This window comes from Aquila chrysaetos, chromosome 7 (assembly GCF_900496995.4).
Source record: "Aquila chrysaetos chrysaetos chromosome 7, bAquChr1.4, whole genome shotgun sequence".
Lineage (NCBI taxonomy): Eukaryota > Metazoa > Chordata > Aves > Accipitriformes > Accipitridae > Aquila > Aquila chrysaetos.
In genome coordinates this window covers 2,620,220-2,637,700 of record NC_044010.1, presented here as the reverse complement: position 1 = coordinate 2,637,700, position 17,481 = coordinate 2,620,220, and the positions used below count along the sequence as shown (strand labels likewise).

The window sequence follows — 17,481 nt, the reverse complement described above, 5'->3', positions numbered from 1 at the left end:
AACCCTTGTGGACAGAGTACCAGGGAGAAGGCATCAGCTAGTTACTCGGGGACTGACTGCCTGCTTCACAGAAGGATGGAAAGAGCTTTCCGCAGACAACTATCAGGCAGCTCTGCATAAGGGAAGATGTTCTTCCTAACCCCCACTAGTTAGTCTCTTGTGCCCCATGACACGACAGTTCATAATCTCCCAGATTTGCAGGCTGTATTCCCCACACCCCACCATTTCACATCAATACAGCTGCCTACATCATTTCCTGCCGTGAACTGTGTGGTGATACTTCACGCTCTTCTGTAGCTGCTGTGCCTCAACCCAAAGCCAGACGGCTTTCAGCAACGGATGTAGTAACTGCATATGCACAAGAACAAGATATTGAGTTAATGTGGCCACAGCGACCTCTACCCCACCAAGCAAAATCCACAAAACCCTCATGTGCACACCTTCCTACGTCGTATGTGCACCTAGGGAAGGAAGGAAGGTACATTGGAACAATATTCTTGAACAGTGATGCTCTATTGATAAGCATCTGTGCAGCCAGCACTGCTTCTGTACGACTTGTTAACACTCCCCCATAGCAAGGAGTTTTAGCATCCTGTCCCTTTTTTCATCAGGTCATCTCACCAACAGCAGATCCTGGAACAAGTTATGCTGGCATCTTGCTCCAGCTATGTTGTACATACCATAAAACAGACATTCTTCGTGACAACTGACCCCCTATTGGTTCTACATTTGTGCCTGGCTGCTTTATAGTAACCAGCGCAGCCTGCAAACAGTTACAAAATATTTTTTTCTGGTTGGTCTTTTTCATTGCGGAAACACTTAGGAGCTCAAGTGTGGTATTTCCTGCTTTTGCTAGAAAGCCTCCAAACATGTTAAAGTGCTCAACGCTTGCGACTACAGGAGAAAGCACGATAAAGTGCCAACACAGATTCTTTCTCCAGAACACGAACTAGGCACTTCGATCAACTGTCAGAGGCTCTGGGGCTTGGTGGACTGTCTGTCTGACTCAGGACGGTCATTCTGGGGCTGCGATGTTTTACCCTCATTAGGTGTTGAGAAAAGCAGGAGCCCTGGGTGTCTGCTGGTAGGGGTGGGAAGGAACAAGAGCTCACTGAAAATGTCTAACACCCACCAAGCGTTGAATCTTTTAAGAAGTCCCAAACCACTCAAAGACTCAATACAAATCTGAGCCAACACTGTCAACCTCCACACAGCCAAATACAACCTGTAGGAAGCACTGCTATACCAGTGGGAAGAAGAATACTGCCTTTTCCCCTACAGATTCTGACCCACATGCTGAAGCACATCCTTCCACCTGCCCAAGCAAGGAGGGGGGAGCCAGGGTAAGGGAGGCAGAAAAGCAAACCCAGTGACCAGGGAGTTCTCAGGCGAAATACCCACCGGTCCCTCTTGTCCTTGTGGGTGATGGTGACCTGCACGGCCTCTCCTCCTCGCCCCATCCTCTCCCCCATGGTGTCATTGCAGAGCAGGGTAAAGCCAGTCAGCTGGTTCTGACGGGCACTGTGGAGATCTGCAAGGCAGAGAAACAGGACCAGAAAGGGTTCACACCAGCCATGACTGCCACCTCCCACCTATTCTGCAGCGTTGCTGTGCTATCAGAGCACAGCCAGGACTTTGCTGCCAGGGTGTACAGCTCCTTCCACTCACAGGGAAAAGTAAATACATGACTGGCATCAGGAGAGAGTGGACAGCCATAGGCGCTGAGAGATGTTGGACAGGCTCAGCCTGGAGGTCTGTATGGACCAGGGTGGTCTTCCTGCCTGTCCCTCTGAGCCCAGACGGCATCTTCCCAGAAGGCCTCAGGGTGCACCATGCAACCAGGAGGGAGAAAGAACACCCCCACTGTGCAGTTTGGAGCCCCAGAGACCTCAGCACTTACAGCTTGGCATGGAAGGGATTGAACAAGCCCTGGGTCTCTCTCATCTGTCCTGCGCAGGCCATTACTGACCCGAGCTGGCTGCACTCTGTGGGCTGGTCTGAACGTTCTCTGTTTGCTGGCCCCCTCCAAGTCCTTAGTAAGCAAATAACCATGAAACCACCGATGCCAGTTATTCCCATGGCAATCTCAGCAGAACTGTAAGGGGAAATGAACCTACTCGCTCAGCCACAGAGGGGATCTGCCTGGGCCCATGCTGCAGGGCAGCTGGGGCCACCGGGAGAGCATCACGTCCTGCCATTGCAGGCGTCTTTCCCATCCCCTGAGTAAGCTGTGGTCTTCTGGCTTAAGGGTTGCTCTCCTCGCACCTCAGCCCCATCTTGAGGTCAGTGATGTTGCAGAGGGCAGCTCCAGTACGCTCTGTACATCTGGATGGGGATAGCTCTCTGGGCCCCTCCCCAGTACGGCTCCCGTAGGCCCTCAGCAAGCAATGCAACCTCTGGCAGGGCTCTACCTCTGCCCCTAGTCAATGCCAGGACAGCAGGGAGCCAACAGTGCCTTAAGCTGCACACCACGTGGGCACAGAGAACGGAAAGGTGACTTCAGGGAGCGGCGCGTTCCCATTCAGCTGTTGTACAGCACCCCATTACCTTCCCCGTGCAGGGTACATCTGGCTGGATCAACCACTTTATTGAGAATGGCCCCAAAAACTTCATAGCCACAACACTGTCCTGCTCTCTCCCGGGGAGAGAACTGGATCCTGTCGTCCACACTGGGGTGGGTGTTGTAAGCAACACTGTTCAGCTTTGCCAGTCGGCTTGCCACCACCCCTTTGGTGATAAGGATCTCCAGGTCCGAGCCGCTCGTCAGCAAGTGCTCCGTGAACTCCACGCCTGTCCTCATGTCCAGCAGCAGCTGCTGCAGCTGGGCCTTCTGCAAGTGCAGCAAGTTTTCCTTCTGCACCTTCAAGTCCTCCAGCTGCTTCAGCAGCCGGTCCCGGTGCTCTTCAATCGCTTTCACATACCCACTGGCAAACAGACAGATCTCTGTGGCCACAGCCTCTGTGCGACTGCAGATGGCACCGCCCATGTCATTGATCTGGCCCAGCACATCTTCTAGGGTGCCCATGTGCTGCTGGGTGCTTTTCAGCAGCTCACGCAGGGCGTCCCCATGCCTGTGGATGACATTGCCGATGAAGTCATAGGGGTGCTGCCGGTGCCTGTCTACAACGCAATCCCGGCACACAGGCTGGTCACACTGCTCACAGAACAGCCTTAGCTCCTCTGTGGGATGGGAAGGGCAGAAGAGAGGCTGCGCGGCCTGGTTGCAATCCTTGGTGTTCTCCAGCTCCATCACAGCATGAGAGGCCGTCTTCTTCTGTCTCCTAGAAGGGAGCCATACGTCACTTTATGCATGTTGGATATGAAATGCAAACATCGAGACTCCTTGCAAATGCCAGTCTGTACAGACTGCAAGTCACAGTGTGCACTGCTCCCTCCTGTTTGGGCTGAAACCACAACACACTGAAATCCACTCTGCATGAAGGGACTTGTGGTATCCTGAGGACAAGGCTCCACACAAAAGAGGACAGCATCTGCAAGCAGCTCATTAGAGGCTGCTCTCAGGCTCCCTGCATGCAGTCAGCACTATTTTCAGACAGAAGAATCGTATGCCCCACCATGGCCACACACAGGCTGGGGAACAGGCTGTCAGGCTGCTACTGCCAGCAGTCCCTTCATGGAGCCTGAGAGAAGTGGGATAGTTGCAATTACCCCCAGAGACCCTGTGACAAAGGCAGCAGGAGGGTGGTGAGCCCTGCAAAGTGAGAGCTGGCAGGAGGTGTCTCAAAACAGAATCGTTCACCAACAGTCACTTCTGGAGAAGAACGGGAGGTGCCAAGCTCCTCAGCCATCAGCCCAGTGATTTTCACCAGCTTTAAATTTGCTGAGGCAAATGAGCTCTAATATCCCTTAGGGGAAAATCTAATTCAGGCCACTGCCAGAAGACAGTCTGTAGTAAAACATTTAATATTCCAAACATCAAACTCCGCTTCCTTCTAGCCGCCAGGTTAGGTCCTGCTTGGGAGAGACCAAGGATGGGACACAAAGAACCTGTTATCACCCAGACATCCACCATGTCACAGGGCAGCACTAGAATGTTTCCATTTTATGCTATTTTGGACACTGGAATCTAGTTATTGAGCAGGATGTAAAAGCCGTCTCTCCTTCCTTGTCTCCTGCACTAATGACTTCTAGCAGTTGCACTGGGAGCTCCAAGCCATAAGCAAAGAAATACTCTGAGGACCAAGCTCTGTAGAGTTGCTCTGGCAACACAAAGCAATCTCATCACAGGGCAGGACATGGCCCTTGCACTACTCCTTTCACTTCCCACTAATCTCCCTTGGGTCCAGCACATTCTCAAAGCCTTATAGCATTATTTGCATAACAGCCTTCAAATTCACACTTCCCTGACTTCAGCCTAAAACCTCTCTCACTTATTCCAAGGAGCACAACAGTGGCACTCAGATCCTTAGAAGTCTTCCCTACACACCAGGAAATCATTTCAAAATGGTTTTCCTTCGCCCTTGTTCTGCTCTGCCATCAACTAACTCAGGTGCAAGTCTGCAGATGCCAGTGGGGTGAAAACATATCAGTAAATACGGTAGGAAGCAGGTCATGGGGAAAAATTTTCTACTGCTTTATACCTTCTGCAGTTATTTCTATCAGTGCAGCAGGCTGCTATTCAAGGTCTCAGTTTATCACTCTTCAGCAGCTTGCATGGGGCGTGAGGCATTAGCTAATCAGAATGGTATGCTGAAAATTACAGCTAGGAGTAGAAAGGTAACTAAGAGTCTAAGCCATTTTACCACAGGCACCATTATCTGCAGGGGGGCAGGGCAGAGAGGAATATGCCTCAGTTCTTTCTGGGGAAAGAATCTGCTAATCAAGTGGAAAGGAGCAGCAGACGTGGAGGGAATAGTCTGAGCTGATTAACCCAGGCTAAGAGGCTTCCCTGGCTAGTGTTACTGGGTGTTTTTCTGACCCTGCCTGTCACCTCCTTGCTTCAGAAGGCCATTCAGACTTCCTATCGCTTTTATTTCATGGTGCTGCCTGTCCTCTGCCCTGCTTGCTGGCCACTGCGGCCAACTCCTTTTCAGTTCCTACCTCTGTCGCAGTCACCTCTTCTTCCTGCCTTACTGACATGACCCTCTCTGAGGTACACAGCTCTCTTCCGCTGTCACTTCTTCAGTTTTCCTGTATTCCAACAGAACTAAACCCTGCAACATCAGGCACACTGTGAAGCAATAGTGTTACTGCTGTAGGCTCCCAGCCTCACAGAAACGCTGAAAATGCACACAAGATACATGGACACAACAGTTAACTGGCAAGCACACGGGTCGATCATCAGGAGGTAGCAACCACAGTAGGCAGGCTAGGGTCAGGACTTCCACTTACCTCCTTTCACTTCACCTACGGGTGCCTTTGCACATACACACAGTAAACGTTTCTGGAGGTGGAGGGAGGCAGACCAGCAGCTTCACTTCCCCATTTTCCCTTGGGAGACGTGCCTTCTCCAAAGCGGGACAGCACGACACGCGAGGCTCTTGTCCTGCAAGTACTCTGCCCACACCCACGCCTGTTGGACCGCCGTCAGTCTCCCTACCCAGACCGAGATGCAAAACAGCAAGCGGTCACCCCCACGGCCAAAGGGCGGCCTGATTTTGGACTGAACGGGGGCCGACCGACCTACCGCTAGCAGCTCGCCGCTCTCCGCCCGCGTACAGAGCATCCTCCGGGGAGGATAAAAACCCGCTAAGGACTGACCAAACTGGAAGACATATGGGTTTACCGCTCTCCCGCTAGCTCTCCGTGGCTCCCTGCCCGCTGCCACCCACCCGCACGCTGCCCTCCAGAAGCCCAAGAGGGGAAGGCAGCCCCTCGCAACCCGTGAGGAGACGACCCGGGCCGGGCCTCGCCTCCCCCTCACCTGTGGGCCTGGCAGCAGAAGAGGCAGAGGTCGGCCCCGCAGGTCAGGCACCGCCTGGCAGCCGCCCCGTCGGCGCAGAGGTCGCAGCCCGCCGCTTCCCGGCTTCGGTTCAGCGCCAGGTAGTCGGGGGTGAGCTGACCGATGCCGCCGGGCGGCAGCGTTACCTCAGAGTCGCACACCGGGCAGAGGACGCTACGGGCGGCGGCCCTGCCCGTTTCCCCCAAAGTCCCGAGCCGCCTCAAGCAGGGAACGCACAGCGAATGGAGGCAGGGCAACAACCGAGGAGAAACCCAAGGTTCGGCGCACACCGGGCAGCGCTGACCGGACGACATCTCGGTAGCTTCGGCCGCCACCGCGGGCCCCCCGGCTCGTCAGGGACGCTCCGGCGCGCAGCCGCCCCCTCGCGCCGCCTCTTCCCCCCCTCCCCTCCCCTCCCCTGCCGGCCGCTGGGCGCGGGCTGCCCCGTTGCCAGGGGCGACGGCGGTTGAGGCGGGAATGGCGTCCCCGAACCGGCGCCGCCGCGTTCTGTGAGAAACGCCCGGTACCGCTGCGGTCGGGGGGGGGGACGGGGGACGGACCCCGCCACCGCCGCCTCCCCTCGGGGCTTCTACCATCCGGGACGGGACGGGGAAAGGCGGGCTGAGGGGACTCGAGAGGCGGCTTTAGTCCTCGTCCTCCTGCGGAAGGGCCTGTCCCGCCGTTTGCCGCCTCTGACACCTCCCGTGTTCTCTGAGAAACAGCCCCCCCCCCCCACCCCGACGTGGGGAGGTTTTGTGTTTCCAGTTCTTCCAGCTCAAAATTTGGACGTCCGCCACCTCGAAGGAGAGAGCGGGCGGCCCCTGACCGGCCTTTGCAGTCGGTCCGTGCAGGCCCTTTGCCACAATGCCAGGCGTTCGTAGTTTTTCCTTCTCATCACTGGTGAACTTGCTGTACAGCCAAGCGATGCGGGTGAAACTTGAATAGAAGTAGTGCAACACCGCCAGGCTTCCCCGTGGGAGACTGGCTGATGACTGGATTCATTCACTGCGCCTGGGAATTACGAATATTGTAGAAGGCAGGCTTTGAAACCGGAATGTCACTGAAGTCCTGCATGAAGCTCCTTGGACTTCGATGGTATCTTCACAATTGCTTTTACCAGTCTGATCTGTAAGCTGCTCAAAGAATGAAATCAGATTTTTTTTTTTTTAAAGCAAGCTCCTTTCTATAAAACCACATTGACTAGCACTAATGATACTCATATAATGTGCCGCATTCAGCCCTTAATGACTGAACTTTGTACCAGCTTCTCTATTAGTTTGCCTAGCACCACAGCCATCTTACCTGTCCTATCCTGCTTTTGAATACCAATGTGACATGAACACCGTTTGAGACTTCGGGATTTCAAGTTCCCTAAGTTGTATTAAAAATCAACAAGCAAGGGAAATCTCCAGTCAGGTGTTTTTAGGATTGCTGAGTGCAAATTATCTAAACCTACTGATCTTTAAATACTTAATCTGTAATGGACGTTAACATCCCTCTGATGCGTAATGGCCTGACAAAGACATTGTCTTCTTTGTACGATACACTCCAACATTTCTGTCTTTTATGTTGTAACATGAGATCAAGGTTTTAGATCACAATCAAGTGTTTACAACCTTGAAGCCAATCAAAAAAAGGTGTTCTAGCAGCCTTCTTCGGATTAACTATTAGCAAGTGAAGTGGTTGCTGCAGAGGTTAGAGAGGATAAAAGTTGTGGTAATTGTGAGACAAGATGACTTGATAACGATATTAGATATTGTGGCAGAGAGGAAAGACTGGTTCTTTTAATCATGCTGGTGGAAGGAATATCAAATGACATTGTAAGTGTGGGTGTGGGAAGAAAATGGGAGAAAAATCATAACGTTGCTCTTGCACAGAAAAGGCAAGCTACCCAGAGAATGGCAGCGTCTTCCATCGCTGCAGAAGTGATGAAATAAACCATGGCTGGCAATTGGAGAGGAAATCTGAGGTTCCACCCCAGCCAATCTGATCTGATCATCTGCCCTGAGGCTGATCAGGTTGGAGCACAGGACAGATCACTGCTGAGTAATGTATCCATGAGTCATCAGCCACAAAGCAGTAGCAACCTCCAGATGACTAGAGGGAGTCTAAGTGAAATGGGCTGGAGAGAATGGTCACGAGAGCCCCATGAGACTCAGAGAAAGAAGAGAGAAGCAGAAACGCGTAAAAAAAACCCCACAAACCCAAACCTAACCCAGTGGCCTGTGAAATGGGAGCTGCATTAGTACAAACTCTTGCTTCGATTTTGATTGCTCTCTCCATAATACTGCTTTCTTGGCTATTGCCAGTCAGTGGAGGAAGCCCCTATGCCACCAAGTCCTAAACTGTGGAAGGCAACTCAACAGACACATATGCTGGCGCCCTATGAATATCTTCAAAAAACACGTTGGGTTGCAAAGCACTGCAGGGATTGGGAGGCCCTCTCCCGTCTTGGATTACTCAGAGTTTGCTTTGTAACTGGGCAAAAGGTAAGGATGAAAAAAAGAACGTGTTAACTTATAAACACTCATAGGCAATAAAGGAGCATAGTTACAAAAACGAAACAATGAAAATGTGTCATTAAAATTACACTAAGCAATAATGTTTTCCTTTTGCCGCATTTCACGAGAGTTGATGGATGGCTAATTATCCTCATTTGACCCAAGATTTACTTGAAATGGAGTCCTCTTCAAAGTAGTTTTCCTGCTCCTATTGTTAAAGACGTCTATTAGAGCCTCTCAGAGTACTTCCCCTGGGTGACCTGTTCTTTCCCTACCACTTTCCCTGCCAGCTCCTTCCTCTTTTTCCTGTTTATCCGCTTCTCACTTCCTACCAGTAAGCACTGGATTATCACACAGAAAGATTTGATGGTTTCCTTCCCCCTTCCCTTCAAGGACTCCTGACTAATATTTCTATTGTGTTTGCTCATTAGCCCATTCTGGGGAGAGCTTTATGCTGCTTTGCTGTTTATATTTTTCTGAAGGAATATTGGTAAAACATTTTATATCACGTACCAAAAAATCTTGAAAGCATAATTTCCTTCCTAGACTCTTTGTGGGTAGCATGGGTATAAACCATTCATTACATTTGGGATGGGATGCCTCACGCTTCCCTGTCCCTACCTACTCTGTTAATTTTAGGGAGCTGTTTCTGGATATCCTGCCATAAGAAACAAACTGAAAAGGTGGTAAAGCCCAAGTCATCAGTGAACAGGACAGTGAGGAGCAGGCCTGCAATCTCTGGGCTTGCAGAAAAGTACAAGATCTCTGATGATAAAAAAGAAGTTCTGAAAGTTATTCAGAAATAAATTATTAGCAATCTTGTTGACAGAAAACGGAGAATCTGTCCAAGTGCCACGGCCTGGGTTAACGGCAGCCAGAGGAAGGTGGAAAATGGCTTATTTGGGGAGTTTACAAAGAAAAAGAGAAGTAGAACAGACAGTTGGCTGCTTTCCAGTTGACCAGCAAGTCCAGTTTTATGGTGGATTTGTCAGCCCTGGGAACTACTGTGTTTCAGAGTCTTCTCTGAACATGGCAGAGCCGCCAGGCTGGTCTCCTGGGAGTACTTGACATGTCATTACTTGTTTCCACGCAAACTGTTTTGTCTTATCTATTCCCCAGCCACCCAGCTAACAGCTCTTCCCATTTACATTAACTTCACCTGGAAAATCCAACGAAGCATTTACAAACATCTCCCAACTTAGGCAGAATCTTTTCCTCATTCAGCTAAACATGCATTTAAAATTACATGGCATTTGACTGGCAGGAGGAGCATTTCCATACTGTTCTTTCAGCTTCTGGTCCAAGAGTCTATTATTATCAGTCTCTTTACTGAGGCACAGAGGCTGGTATCATCCCCAGCCCTCACTTTCTGCATCCAGCCTGATTGCCCCAGGGCTCTCAGAGGGTGAGCACCTGCGCTTACTCCACTTGACACCGGCCAGAGCTTGGGCATTTCCCACCTCCCAGGAGCCTGGGCTGCCCACAATGCTAGGGTCCTTCTGAGAAGGACGCCATGCCCAGCCCACCTGCCTCCATTAGCTGCGTGGTGCGGTTGTGAGGATAGGTGGGACAGGAGGGTTGCAGGCTCAGACAGAATAGGCATAGCCATGCCTACGGGTGAAGGCACATCTCTCTCCGTACACCAGTGCTCATCCAAGCCTGCCCCTCAGCACAAGGTGTGCCGCAACCTTAGATCTGGTAACAGGCTCATGGTTGGGTATAAAGTGTCACATAGATGTCATTAATGTGCTCTCTGTGAAAGAGGCTCTCCCGTGGCTCCAGGTTTTGCACATATAGTGCCTCAGAGTTTTTGCGTGCGCCTAGTTATACAGAAAACACCTTCGGTTGGGTTCATGTGTCCCTATCTCAGCCCAAACTTGTGGTTTGAGTTTGTATCTCCTTTGACTCCTGCAGCAGTCTAGCTACTAGACAGTGCCATATAACTTGTGGGGCCACACAACTGTCGCTTTTTCTTTCTTCTCTATCAGGTGGCAAAGGTCAATCCCGTCAGCTGCAATGAGCAAGTCCGCCTTTGGAAAAGGAGGTGCCAGTTGAGCTTTGCCTGTGCTGGGCGCGGAGGGCACACGAGTGAAGTGCCCCAGGCCAAGGCTCACATGACAAAATTTCTGCAAGCTGACGGCATGGGGGAATGGGACAGCTGCTGCAGAAGGACAACACTGATCCCCTGCTTGGGGACACCACTCGGGATGGGGAGGGGAGGACTTCTGCCCAGGGATCTCTCACAGACCTTCTACAAGGCATTTCTGGGGGTACTCACTCTTTGGAGAAACACCTTCACTACCAAACATCTCCCTTCACAAATATACTCATCCACTCTCTCTCTTTTCAATTTGCTAGTAGCTTTTTCCTTTCCAGGCTGGTGTTGAGTTTAAGGGACTAAACTAAACTGAAACTCAAGACACCTCATTTAACATAGACCCAAGTCTCTTCATTTTCATGCCAGACGCTGAAGTACGTTTCCATAAGCTGTTGTCACACATCAAACCCATGCTCCAGCAGAAGGATTTAAGCCATTCAGTGTGACCTGGGAGAGGTGAAGGAAGCAGGTAGCAAACCAGCACACCTGGCAGACTAAAGCTGTGTCGCTCACCAACTAATGGAAGGGGCACAAACCTGAAATCACAAACTGGAAGCAGATAGGGTACAGAGCTCTGGTAACACGTGAAACACGGAAAGAAAGCAGCAAAAGAGATGGGTGGATCTCTCTTGTCCTCCAGATTTGCGACAGGAAACACAGAGGTAGAGGCAGTCAAGCAACATCCCTTTCAGTCGGCAGCAGCGCTTTGAAGACAAAAGCAGCTGCAGCTAAACCACCCAGCAACGCTGGCTTTGTGCAGACTTGCCCTTGCTGTGGCTTCTGACCAGACATTCTTGTTTTCCCCTCCTCCCTGCAGCTTTCCAGCCACCTGCTGCCACTTTCAGCTTTCTGCTGCTATATATATATTCTTTTTAATCTCTCTTTAATCCTGCCTACATTTTTTGAAGGGAAGATAAAACTAGATTTTTTTTCAAGCCAGGTTTTCAAAAGAAGCAAGTTTTATGTGATCTGCCAGGCCAGTAACTTTTTTTTACCTCCTCTTGCGCCATATTTCAGCAAAGAGTGTCTGTGGGGCGAGTGCATAGTATCAGAACGTGCCTTCTGGTGGGGTCACTGAGACAGCATCCCAGCACCAGCATGGCATCCCCACCTGCAGCACTGTTTCCCCTGCCCCATGGCCCCACAGGCTAAACACTGCCTCTGTGTGTGCACAGGGGGAAGGGTGTCAGAACAGGACTTTTCCTGCAGCACTAGAAACAAAAATCTGGCCTAGCTGCAGGGCAGTGACAGCAGGGAATTCACTTAGACAAGGTTTGTGGTCAGTATGGGACCTGACAAGCAATATTTTTATGCATATGTGTATATATATATATATATATGTGCGTGTGTGTGTATATACATATATAAAAACCCATAAAATCTGACTGCCTGAAGGAAACTGCAACAGGTTTGCAGGAGGACTAGCTCCCTGCAGGAGCAGATGTCAATTTAATGAGTCAGCATTTGTTTCAGACAGGTACAGGCCAGCCACAGTTGTGCATAGCAGGCCAGCCTGCTTATCACATTTGTTCCCAGGCAGGAAAGCTTGAGCTGAGGAGCACCCATCTGCATTCAGCACAGCTCTCCTGCTTCCTTATTTGCTTGACTTGCCCCAGGCTCCTCTTCCCTCATACACCCAGCTCTTTTCCTGTGCCTAACACACTGCACCCGCTCCTGTTTAGTTTGTTGGCCAGAAAGCAGAACTGCATAGGGCAGGGGCAACCCAAACTCTATTTTCTTCACTCTGTTGCTATTGAGACCTTCTGCTGAATTAGAAAAAAAAAAAAAAAAAAAAAAAAAAAGACAGGGGGAAGGAAGATGAGTATTAAGGTTTTTAGTCAGGTGTCCCAGCAAGAATTTAGGCTGCCTTTGATCACCTCTCTACTCCAAGATGGCTCCTCCTAAGCACCTCACTCCCTATTCCTACCGCAGAAGCTCACCCCGGTGCTGTGCGGAAGAGTACAGAGGCACATATGGACACTCACAGAGACAAAGGTCTTTTTGCTCTTTTGAAGCTTCTGCTGAATCTATGCCCGGCAAGCTCGCCGGGCTGAAAAGAGGCACTCACCCTTTTCCTCTTTGGTGCCATCTCAGTTGCACCCAGCAGTTCTCAAGAAGGTGGGGCTAGACCAGAGATTGTGACTAATTGTTATTAATGGTGAAGTAACTGTACTATGCAGCCTGGGGCAGGGGAGAAACCCTGGCTCTGGCAGCTCTTCAGTTCAGCTCCACCCTACCCAGAACTGGAGGTCCAGTTCTCTGCACTAAATAGAGGCTACTGCGAGTTAGAAGCACCTTTGCTGTAATCCGGAGCCAGGCACTTGTTCTGTGTGCTGCCTTCTCCTGCCTGCCCCATGCCATCTTACTCCTCACCTGGAGAACTGGTGTGTTTGAAGCAAAGGGAGAGAATCACCCATGTTTTCTGTGCTCAGAAGAAACACTCCCGAGGCAATGTGCTTACTTAGATGTCCAAGAACTGAAATATAAGGAATACATATATTAATACTTCTATCTGTCCATTATTAGCACAGGAAAAGAGATTCTCTTCAGAGACTTCTGGGTTCCTCTTCCTCATTATGCAAAGCCCTCCCTCCCATTAGTACCCCTGCATTCAAAGGCCACAGAAGGGAAGAACAGGAGGCTTGTGAATCCTGCCATGGGGTGGGACCACATAGGAGGCAGCTGTCAGGATGGGGTATGCTCACCTAAAGAGCAGAAATCTCATTTTTAGATAATTTTATGAGAAATTTATCTCATTCCACATATAGGCTTTTACAGACCCAGAAAGGCCCTGTGGAATGGGTACCTTAGGGAAGCGAGCTAGGTGCCATGCACAGAACAGCAGAGATTTTCCAGCTTCGAGGCACTTCCCTGAGCTCTGCTCAGCAGAAGCAATGCTGCTGGCTGTGGTGGAAGTGGAGCACAGCCCCAGCAAATCACAGGTAGGAAGTAAATGTGTGTGAGTGTGTGTGGCGAGAGAGACAGTGCAGGGCTGTTTCTGGATCTCAGCAAGAAAGGCCTGACAACAAATGGCTTAATAAAACAGCTGTTTTAATAAGACAGAATAATCTTATGTCCCTCCAGATGCTGGGAACACCACATTCATGAAAAAGAAGCATGTTAGCCCTCAATATGATCACACGTAGGTATTACAAAGGAATAGTTGTATCTTATACTATAGGCAGGGCATAGCAATGTATGTTATGTCACAGCTGACCTCAATAACCAGACACTGTATTTCAGCTCTCAAGACGAGCACCTCTAAAACTGTGTGCCTGAAGTTCTCCTTATTACATAAAACTCCTTACATCTTGCTTTCTTAAAGAAAAAAGTTGCAGATAAAAACATCCCAAACTTTGGCAAAAGCAAGGCACTCAGATACCATGGGGTTTAATTAGCCTTGGGCATTTAAATTCATCGCACTATACAAAAAATTTCGGCCTCAGAAAAAGTACTGAAAAAAAGTTAAGATGAATAAAGCAGCAAATTTTTATTAATGCACTAAGCTGATCAAGCATCTCTCAGTAGTAAAATATTCCAATATTCAGGACCTATAAAACTCTGCACCTTCATCTCCCTTTTGGTATAAGCGTGGCTCTAAAAGCATACTTAAATTAGACCTTATTTTGTCATAGCAGCCTTCCCCTCTGTGATGACAACACAGAGGTTCTTCAGACTGTAAAACAGACCTCCTTTCCACAGTTAAAAAGGCTAAGGCATCTCAGCACCAGTCCCCGTCACCTCAGACCTGTAGGGCTACATCGCTATCATTAGGGGTGGTCATCTTAACACCCACCTATGACAACATGAATCCGCAATGCCACATTACCTTCTTAATGGAGTTGGCAATTCTGAATAGCTAAAGGTTTCAGGGGGAAATACTCTCAATTGAGATTTTTCTGTTTAAAAAGACCTTATGGACTTTGTATGCCCTCCTAAAGCCTAATGTAAAACAAAAATCAAAGTGTCAGACCTATAGAACTTTCAGTTTGCCTCTAGAAACTGGAACAAGTGAGTGTAAGCTTAAAAACAGAAAGCAAGATCTGTTTCTGGACTTCACCTCTCTGCTCCTTACCCTCAGCTATTTATCAACTCTTTAATATTCCAAAACCAAAATAAAACCCAAACAAGGCAACACATTGCAGTCTCCTTCATGTAACTGCAGAAGAATTAATGACTATGAAAGAGGAAACAATCGAAAACCCAAGAAAAACCCCTAGAGTTTTCCCATTTCCAAAAAATAAAATTATTCTGTGCAATGAAGTTTTCAGTTCAGAATTTTGTAATCAAAATATGTACAGGAAACTTTCCCATGCGTTCCAAGGGAAACATTTTCAAAGGGAAACCAATTCCTACATGGTACACCTGATAAAAGAGGACAAGAGAAAACAAAGGCTGCAGCTCTTCTCTTTACACGTTCTTTACTATTGTGCTTACCCTGGTCTGTGGCCAAATGTCCTTCTGCTGACATTCAAGACAAAAAGGAAGAATGTGAAAGGCCTGGAAAAAAAGGAGCAAAGCAGTAAAATGCTTATCTTGCAAAATCAGGAAGTCATTGGCAATAAAACATACTGCACTGGTAAAGCACTGGGACTAGATGATACCAGCCTTTCTATGATTTAACACAATTGAAAAATAAAGATCAAATGAAGCCCTAAAACTTTCTCCTTCATCTGATATGAAAAATCAGATGTGTTACTGCTAGTGACAGCTGCAGTTTGTTGCTTGGTCTATAACACAAAAGAGTTTCTCAGCAACTGCCTTCAGCTCTGTACCAGCCTACAGAGTTCCAGCGAACGCACTTCCACTACATTCAGCCGCAGCTCGTTTTTAGCCATGAAACACTGTGTGACCCCAGGCCTGAGGCGCAGAAGGCTTCCTACCCCCAGTCAAAAGCTGCGGAGGAGTTGGGGGGAGAGCGACTAGAGGCACCCAGTAATGTGCTCCTGCCTTCCAAGATGAGCACAGGGCGCTTCGCCCATGTTGAAAGCGAGCTCTGGCACCAGACTAGCCACATCAGTGCAAGGTGGCACCTGAGCTAGAGAGAAAAGAGTTACTTGTTTGAATACACTGCTCTGCTAACGCAGCTACAAGGCTTCTGGGAGCCAGGGTGGAGCTCTGCATGGTCCTACCGCTTCAGATGGCCACAAGCGGGGTGCTCTGCACCACAGATGCTGTTTTATTGGGCAACAGTTTTAGGGAGTCACTGGTCCTGACTCTGAAGCCAGACCTGCAGTCATTCTACTGATCTCAAGGAGATGTGGATTTCACTAATAATGCAAAGGAAAACCAGCAGTATTTCTCACCTCACTGAATGTTTTTAGACTGGAATACAGCTCGATGACTCCACTTACAAAGAAATAGTTATTTGATAGAGCAGCTTCCAAGTTAAGGAAACCAGACAATGACTCAAAAGATCAATTCCAATCCCATATTCCAAAAGGAAATCTCAGATGTTACAGAGCATTTGTAACAACCATTAGCTTGGAGGAAGTCAGAAGCAACAGTATTAATGTGTGGGCACTATGGTTATGTTGTCCATCCCAACCTTGGCATTCCTGCCTCTGCATGAGTTGGGGGACTTCTTCCAAGCAATTTTAACTGTCGCTTCACAAAATACAGGACTATGAGCCTTCCTCACTTCCCAAAGTTAACACTGGAAAAATAAATTGCAGAAATGTCAATGAATATTTGAATGGGTCCTCTTTTGAATCCCTTATTATTTAGATTTTCTAAGTCTGTTTAAAAGACACACACCCCCCTAAAAAAAAAAAAAAGGAAAAAAAGGAAAAGAAAAAGAAAAAATGAGAAGTATCTTTTCTTCATTTTCCTGAAACTCAACTAATTGAAAAGATATGGGCTGGCCCCTTTTAATGCCCCACCCCATCAATATATTTAGGGGCAAATTTAACAGTTAAAAAAGGAAAAACATTAAACCAACTTTAAGCAAAATCTGGTTTTGAGACTTGCAGATATTTTCTTCCCCAGACTTGCAGATTTTTTTCATTTTTTATCTCCATTATAATGATTTTTGCCCAGGTTTACTGCAATGTAAGAAACAGATATATAAGCATTTCCTCACAGTCCTAGGTTTTATTATTAATTGTTAATAATAAAATTATGGCTACTTTGAAAACTCAAATAAAAACAATATAAAAACATGGTCATTAGAGTATTATATACACACATAACAAAACAGCTTAATACAACTGTACTCATATCAGTTTTCTATTGTATCTAAGAGAGCATACTTTAGTACATAGCAAATAGAGATTCTGATTTCAACTTCAAATAGCCACTTTATATTTATTATAAAAATATTAAATGAGATTTTTAAAAAGCAATCCTGAAGTCCAGATGTAACTGTAACATGTTAACTGCACAGAAAACACAACTTTTGGGAGCAACTGTAAACCACAGAAGGAAAAAATTATTTCTGATGCAAGTTCTATCCAGCAGGAATAGACTGGCTTCCTAATCTCCAGGTTGCTTTTGAACATAGGTACATTCCCTCACCTCAGTTTTTCTTGATTTTTTTCATTCCCATATCTTGTGTGAATACAGGCTCCAGAAAATTTCACATGCGATTTCTAAAACCTCCTGTCTTCAGCGTATCTAAATCAGATACCAGATGCTCATTTGTACTGCTACAGCAGCCTGAGTTTACAGTCTTGTGAAAGATTTATTTGGTGAAAAGGTATAATGTCATAGCAGCGTGTCCAGTTCAGAAACTCATTCCCAGGACTTCTTATAGTGCTCGGTATGGCACAAGTACAATAAGCATATGGACCTCTTTATACTAATGGCACTGACATGAAAGCACTTCTGAGTTAAACTGTACATCTGGTAAGGGAGACTACTGTGATCTAATTGTGGTTCATAAAAAAAAAATTTTAAAAAAATACAGGACTTGAGTGCAGCTTCCTTTACATGATGTGCATTGACAATGCAAACCAGCCTTCTTCTTTTTGCTTTTCCAC

The 17,481-nt window shown here is 48.0% G+C and overlaps 2 protein-coding genes across 16 annotated transcripts in view; both read right to left on the bottom strand.

Annotated features, from left to right (window-relative positions):
• The window catches only part of TRIM45 (tripartite motif containing 45), an 18,167-nt gene extending 3,166 nt beyond the window's left edge, over positions 1-15,001 (bottom strand). Inside the window, exons 1-4 of one of the 2 annotated variants that reach the window (XM_041124730.1) lie at positions 14,939-15,001; positions 12,875-12,977; positions 2,548-3,281; positions 1,402-1,531 (exon numbers count right to left, since the gene is read on the bottom strand). In XM_041124730.1, coding sequence (XP_040980664.1) covers positions 1,402-1,531; positions 2,548-3,281; positions 12,875-12,977; positions 14,939-14,972 — 1,001 coding nt within the window. In that variant the 5' untranslated portion in view covers positions 14,973-15,001. Of the gene's footprint in view, positions 1-1,401; positions 1,532-2,547; positions 3,282-5,884; positions 6,247-12,874; positions 12,978-14,938 lie in introns of those variants that run through there. The other variant, XM_030019496.2, reaches the window with a different exon arrangement.
• SPICE1 (spindle and centriole associated protein 1) overlaps positions 13,532-17,481 on the bottom strand; it is a 32,948-nt gene continuing 28,998 nt past the window's right edge. For all 14 annotated transcript variants that reach the window (XM_041124718.1, XM_030019476.2, XM_041124720.1 and 11 more), the window contains one exon: positions 13,532-17,481. In XM_041124718.1, coding sequence (XP_040980652.1) covers positions 17,428-17,481 — 54 coding nt within the window. In that variant the 3' untranslated portion in view covers positions 13,532-17,427.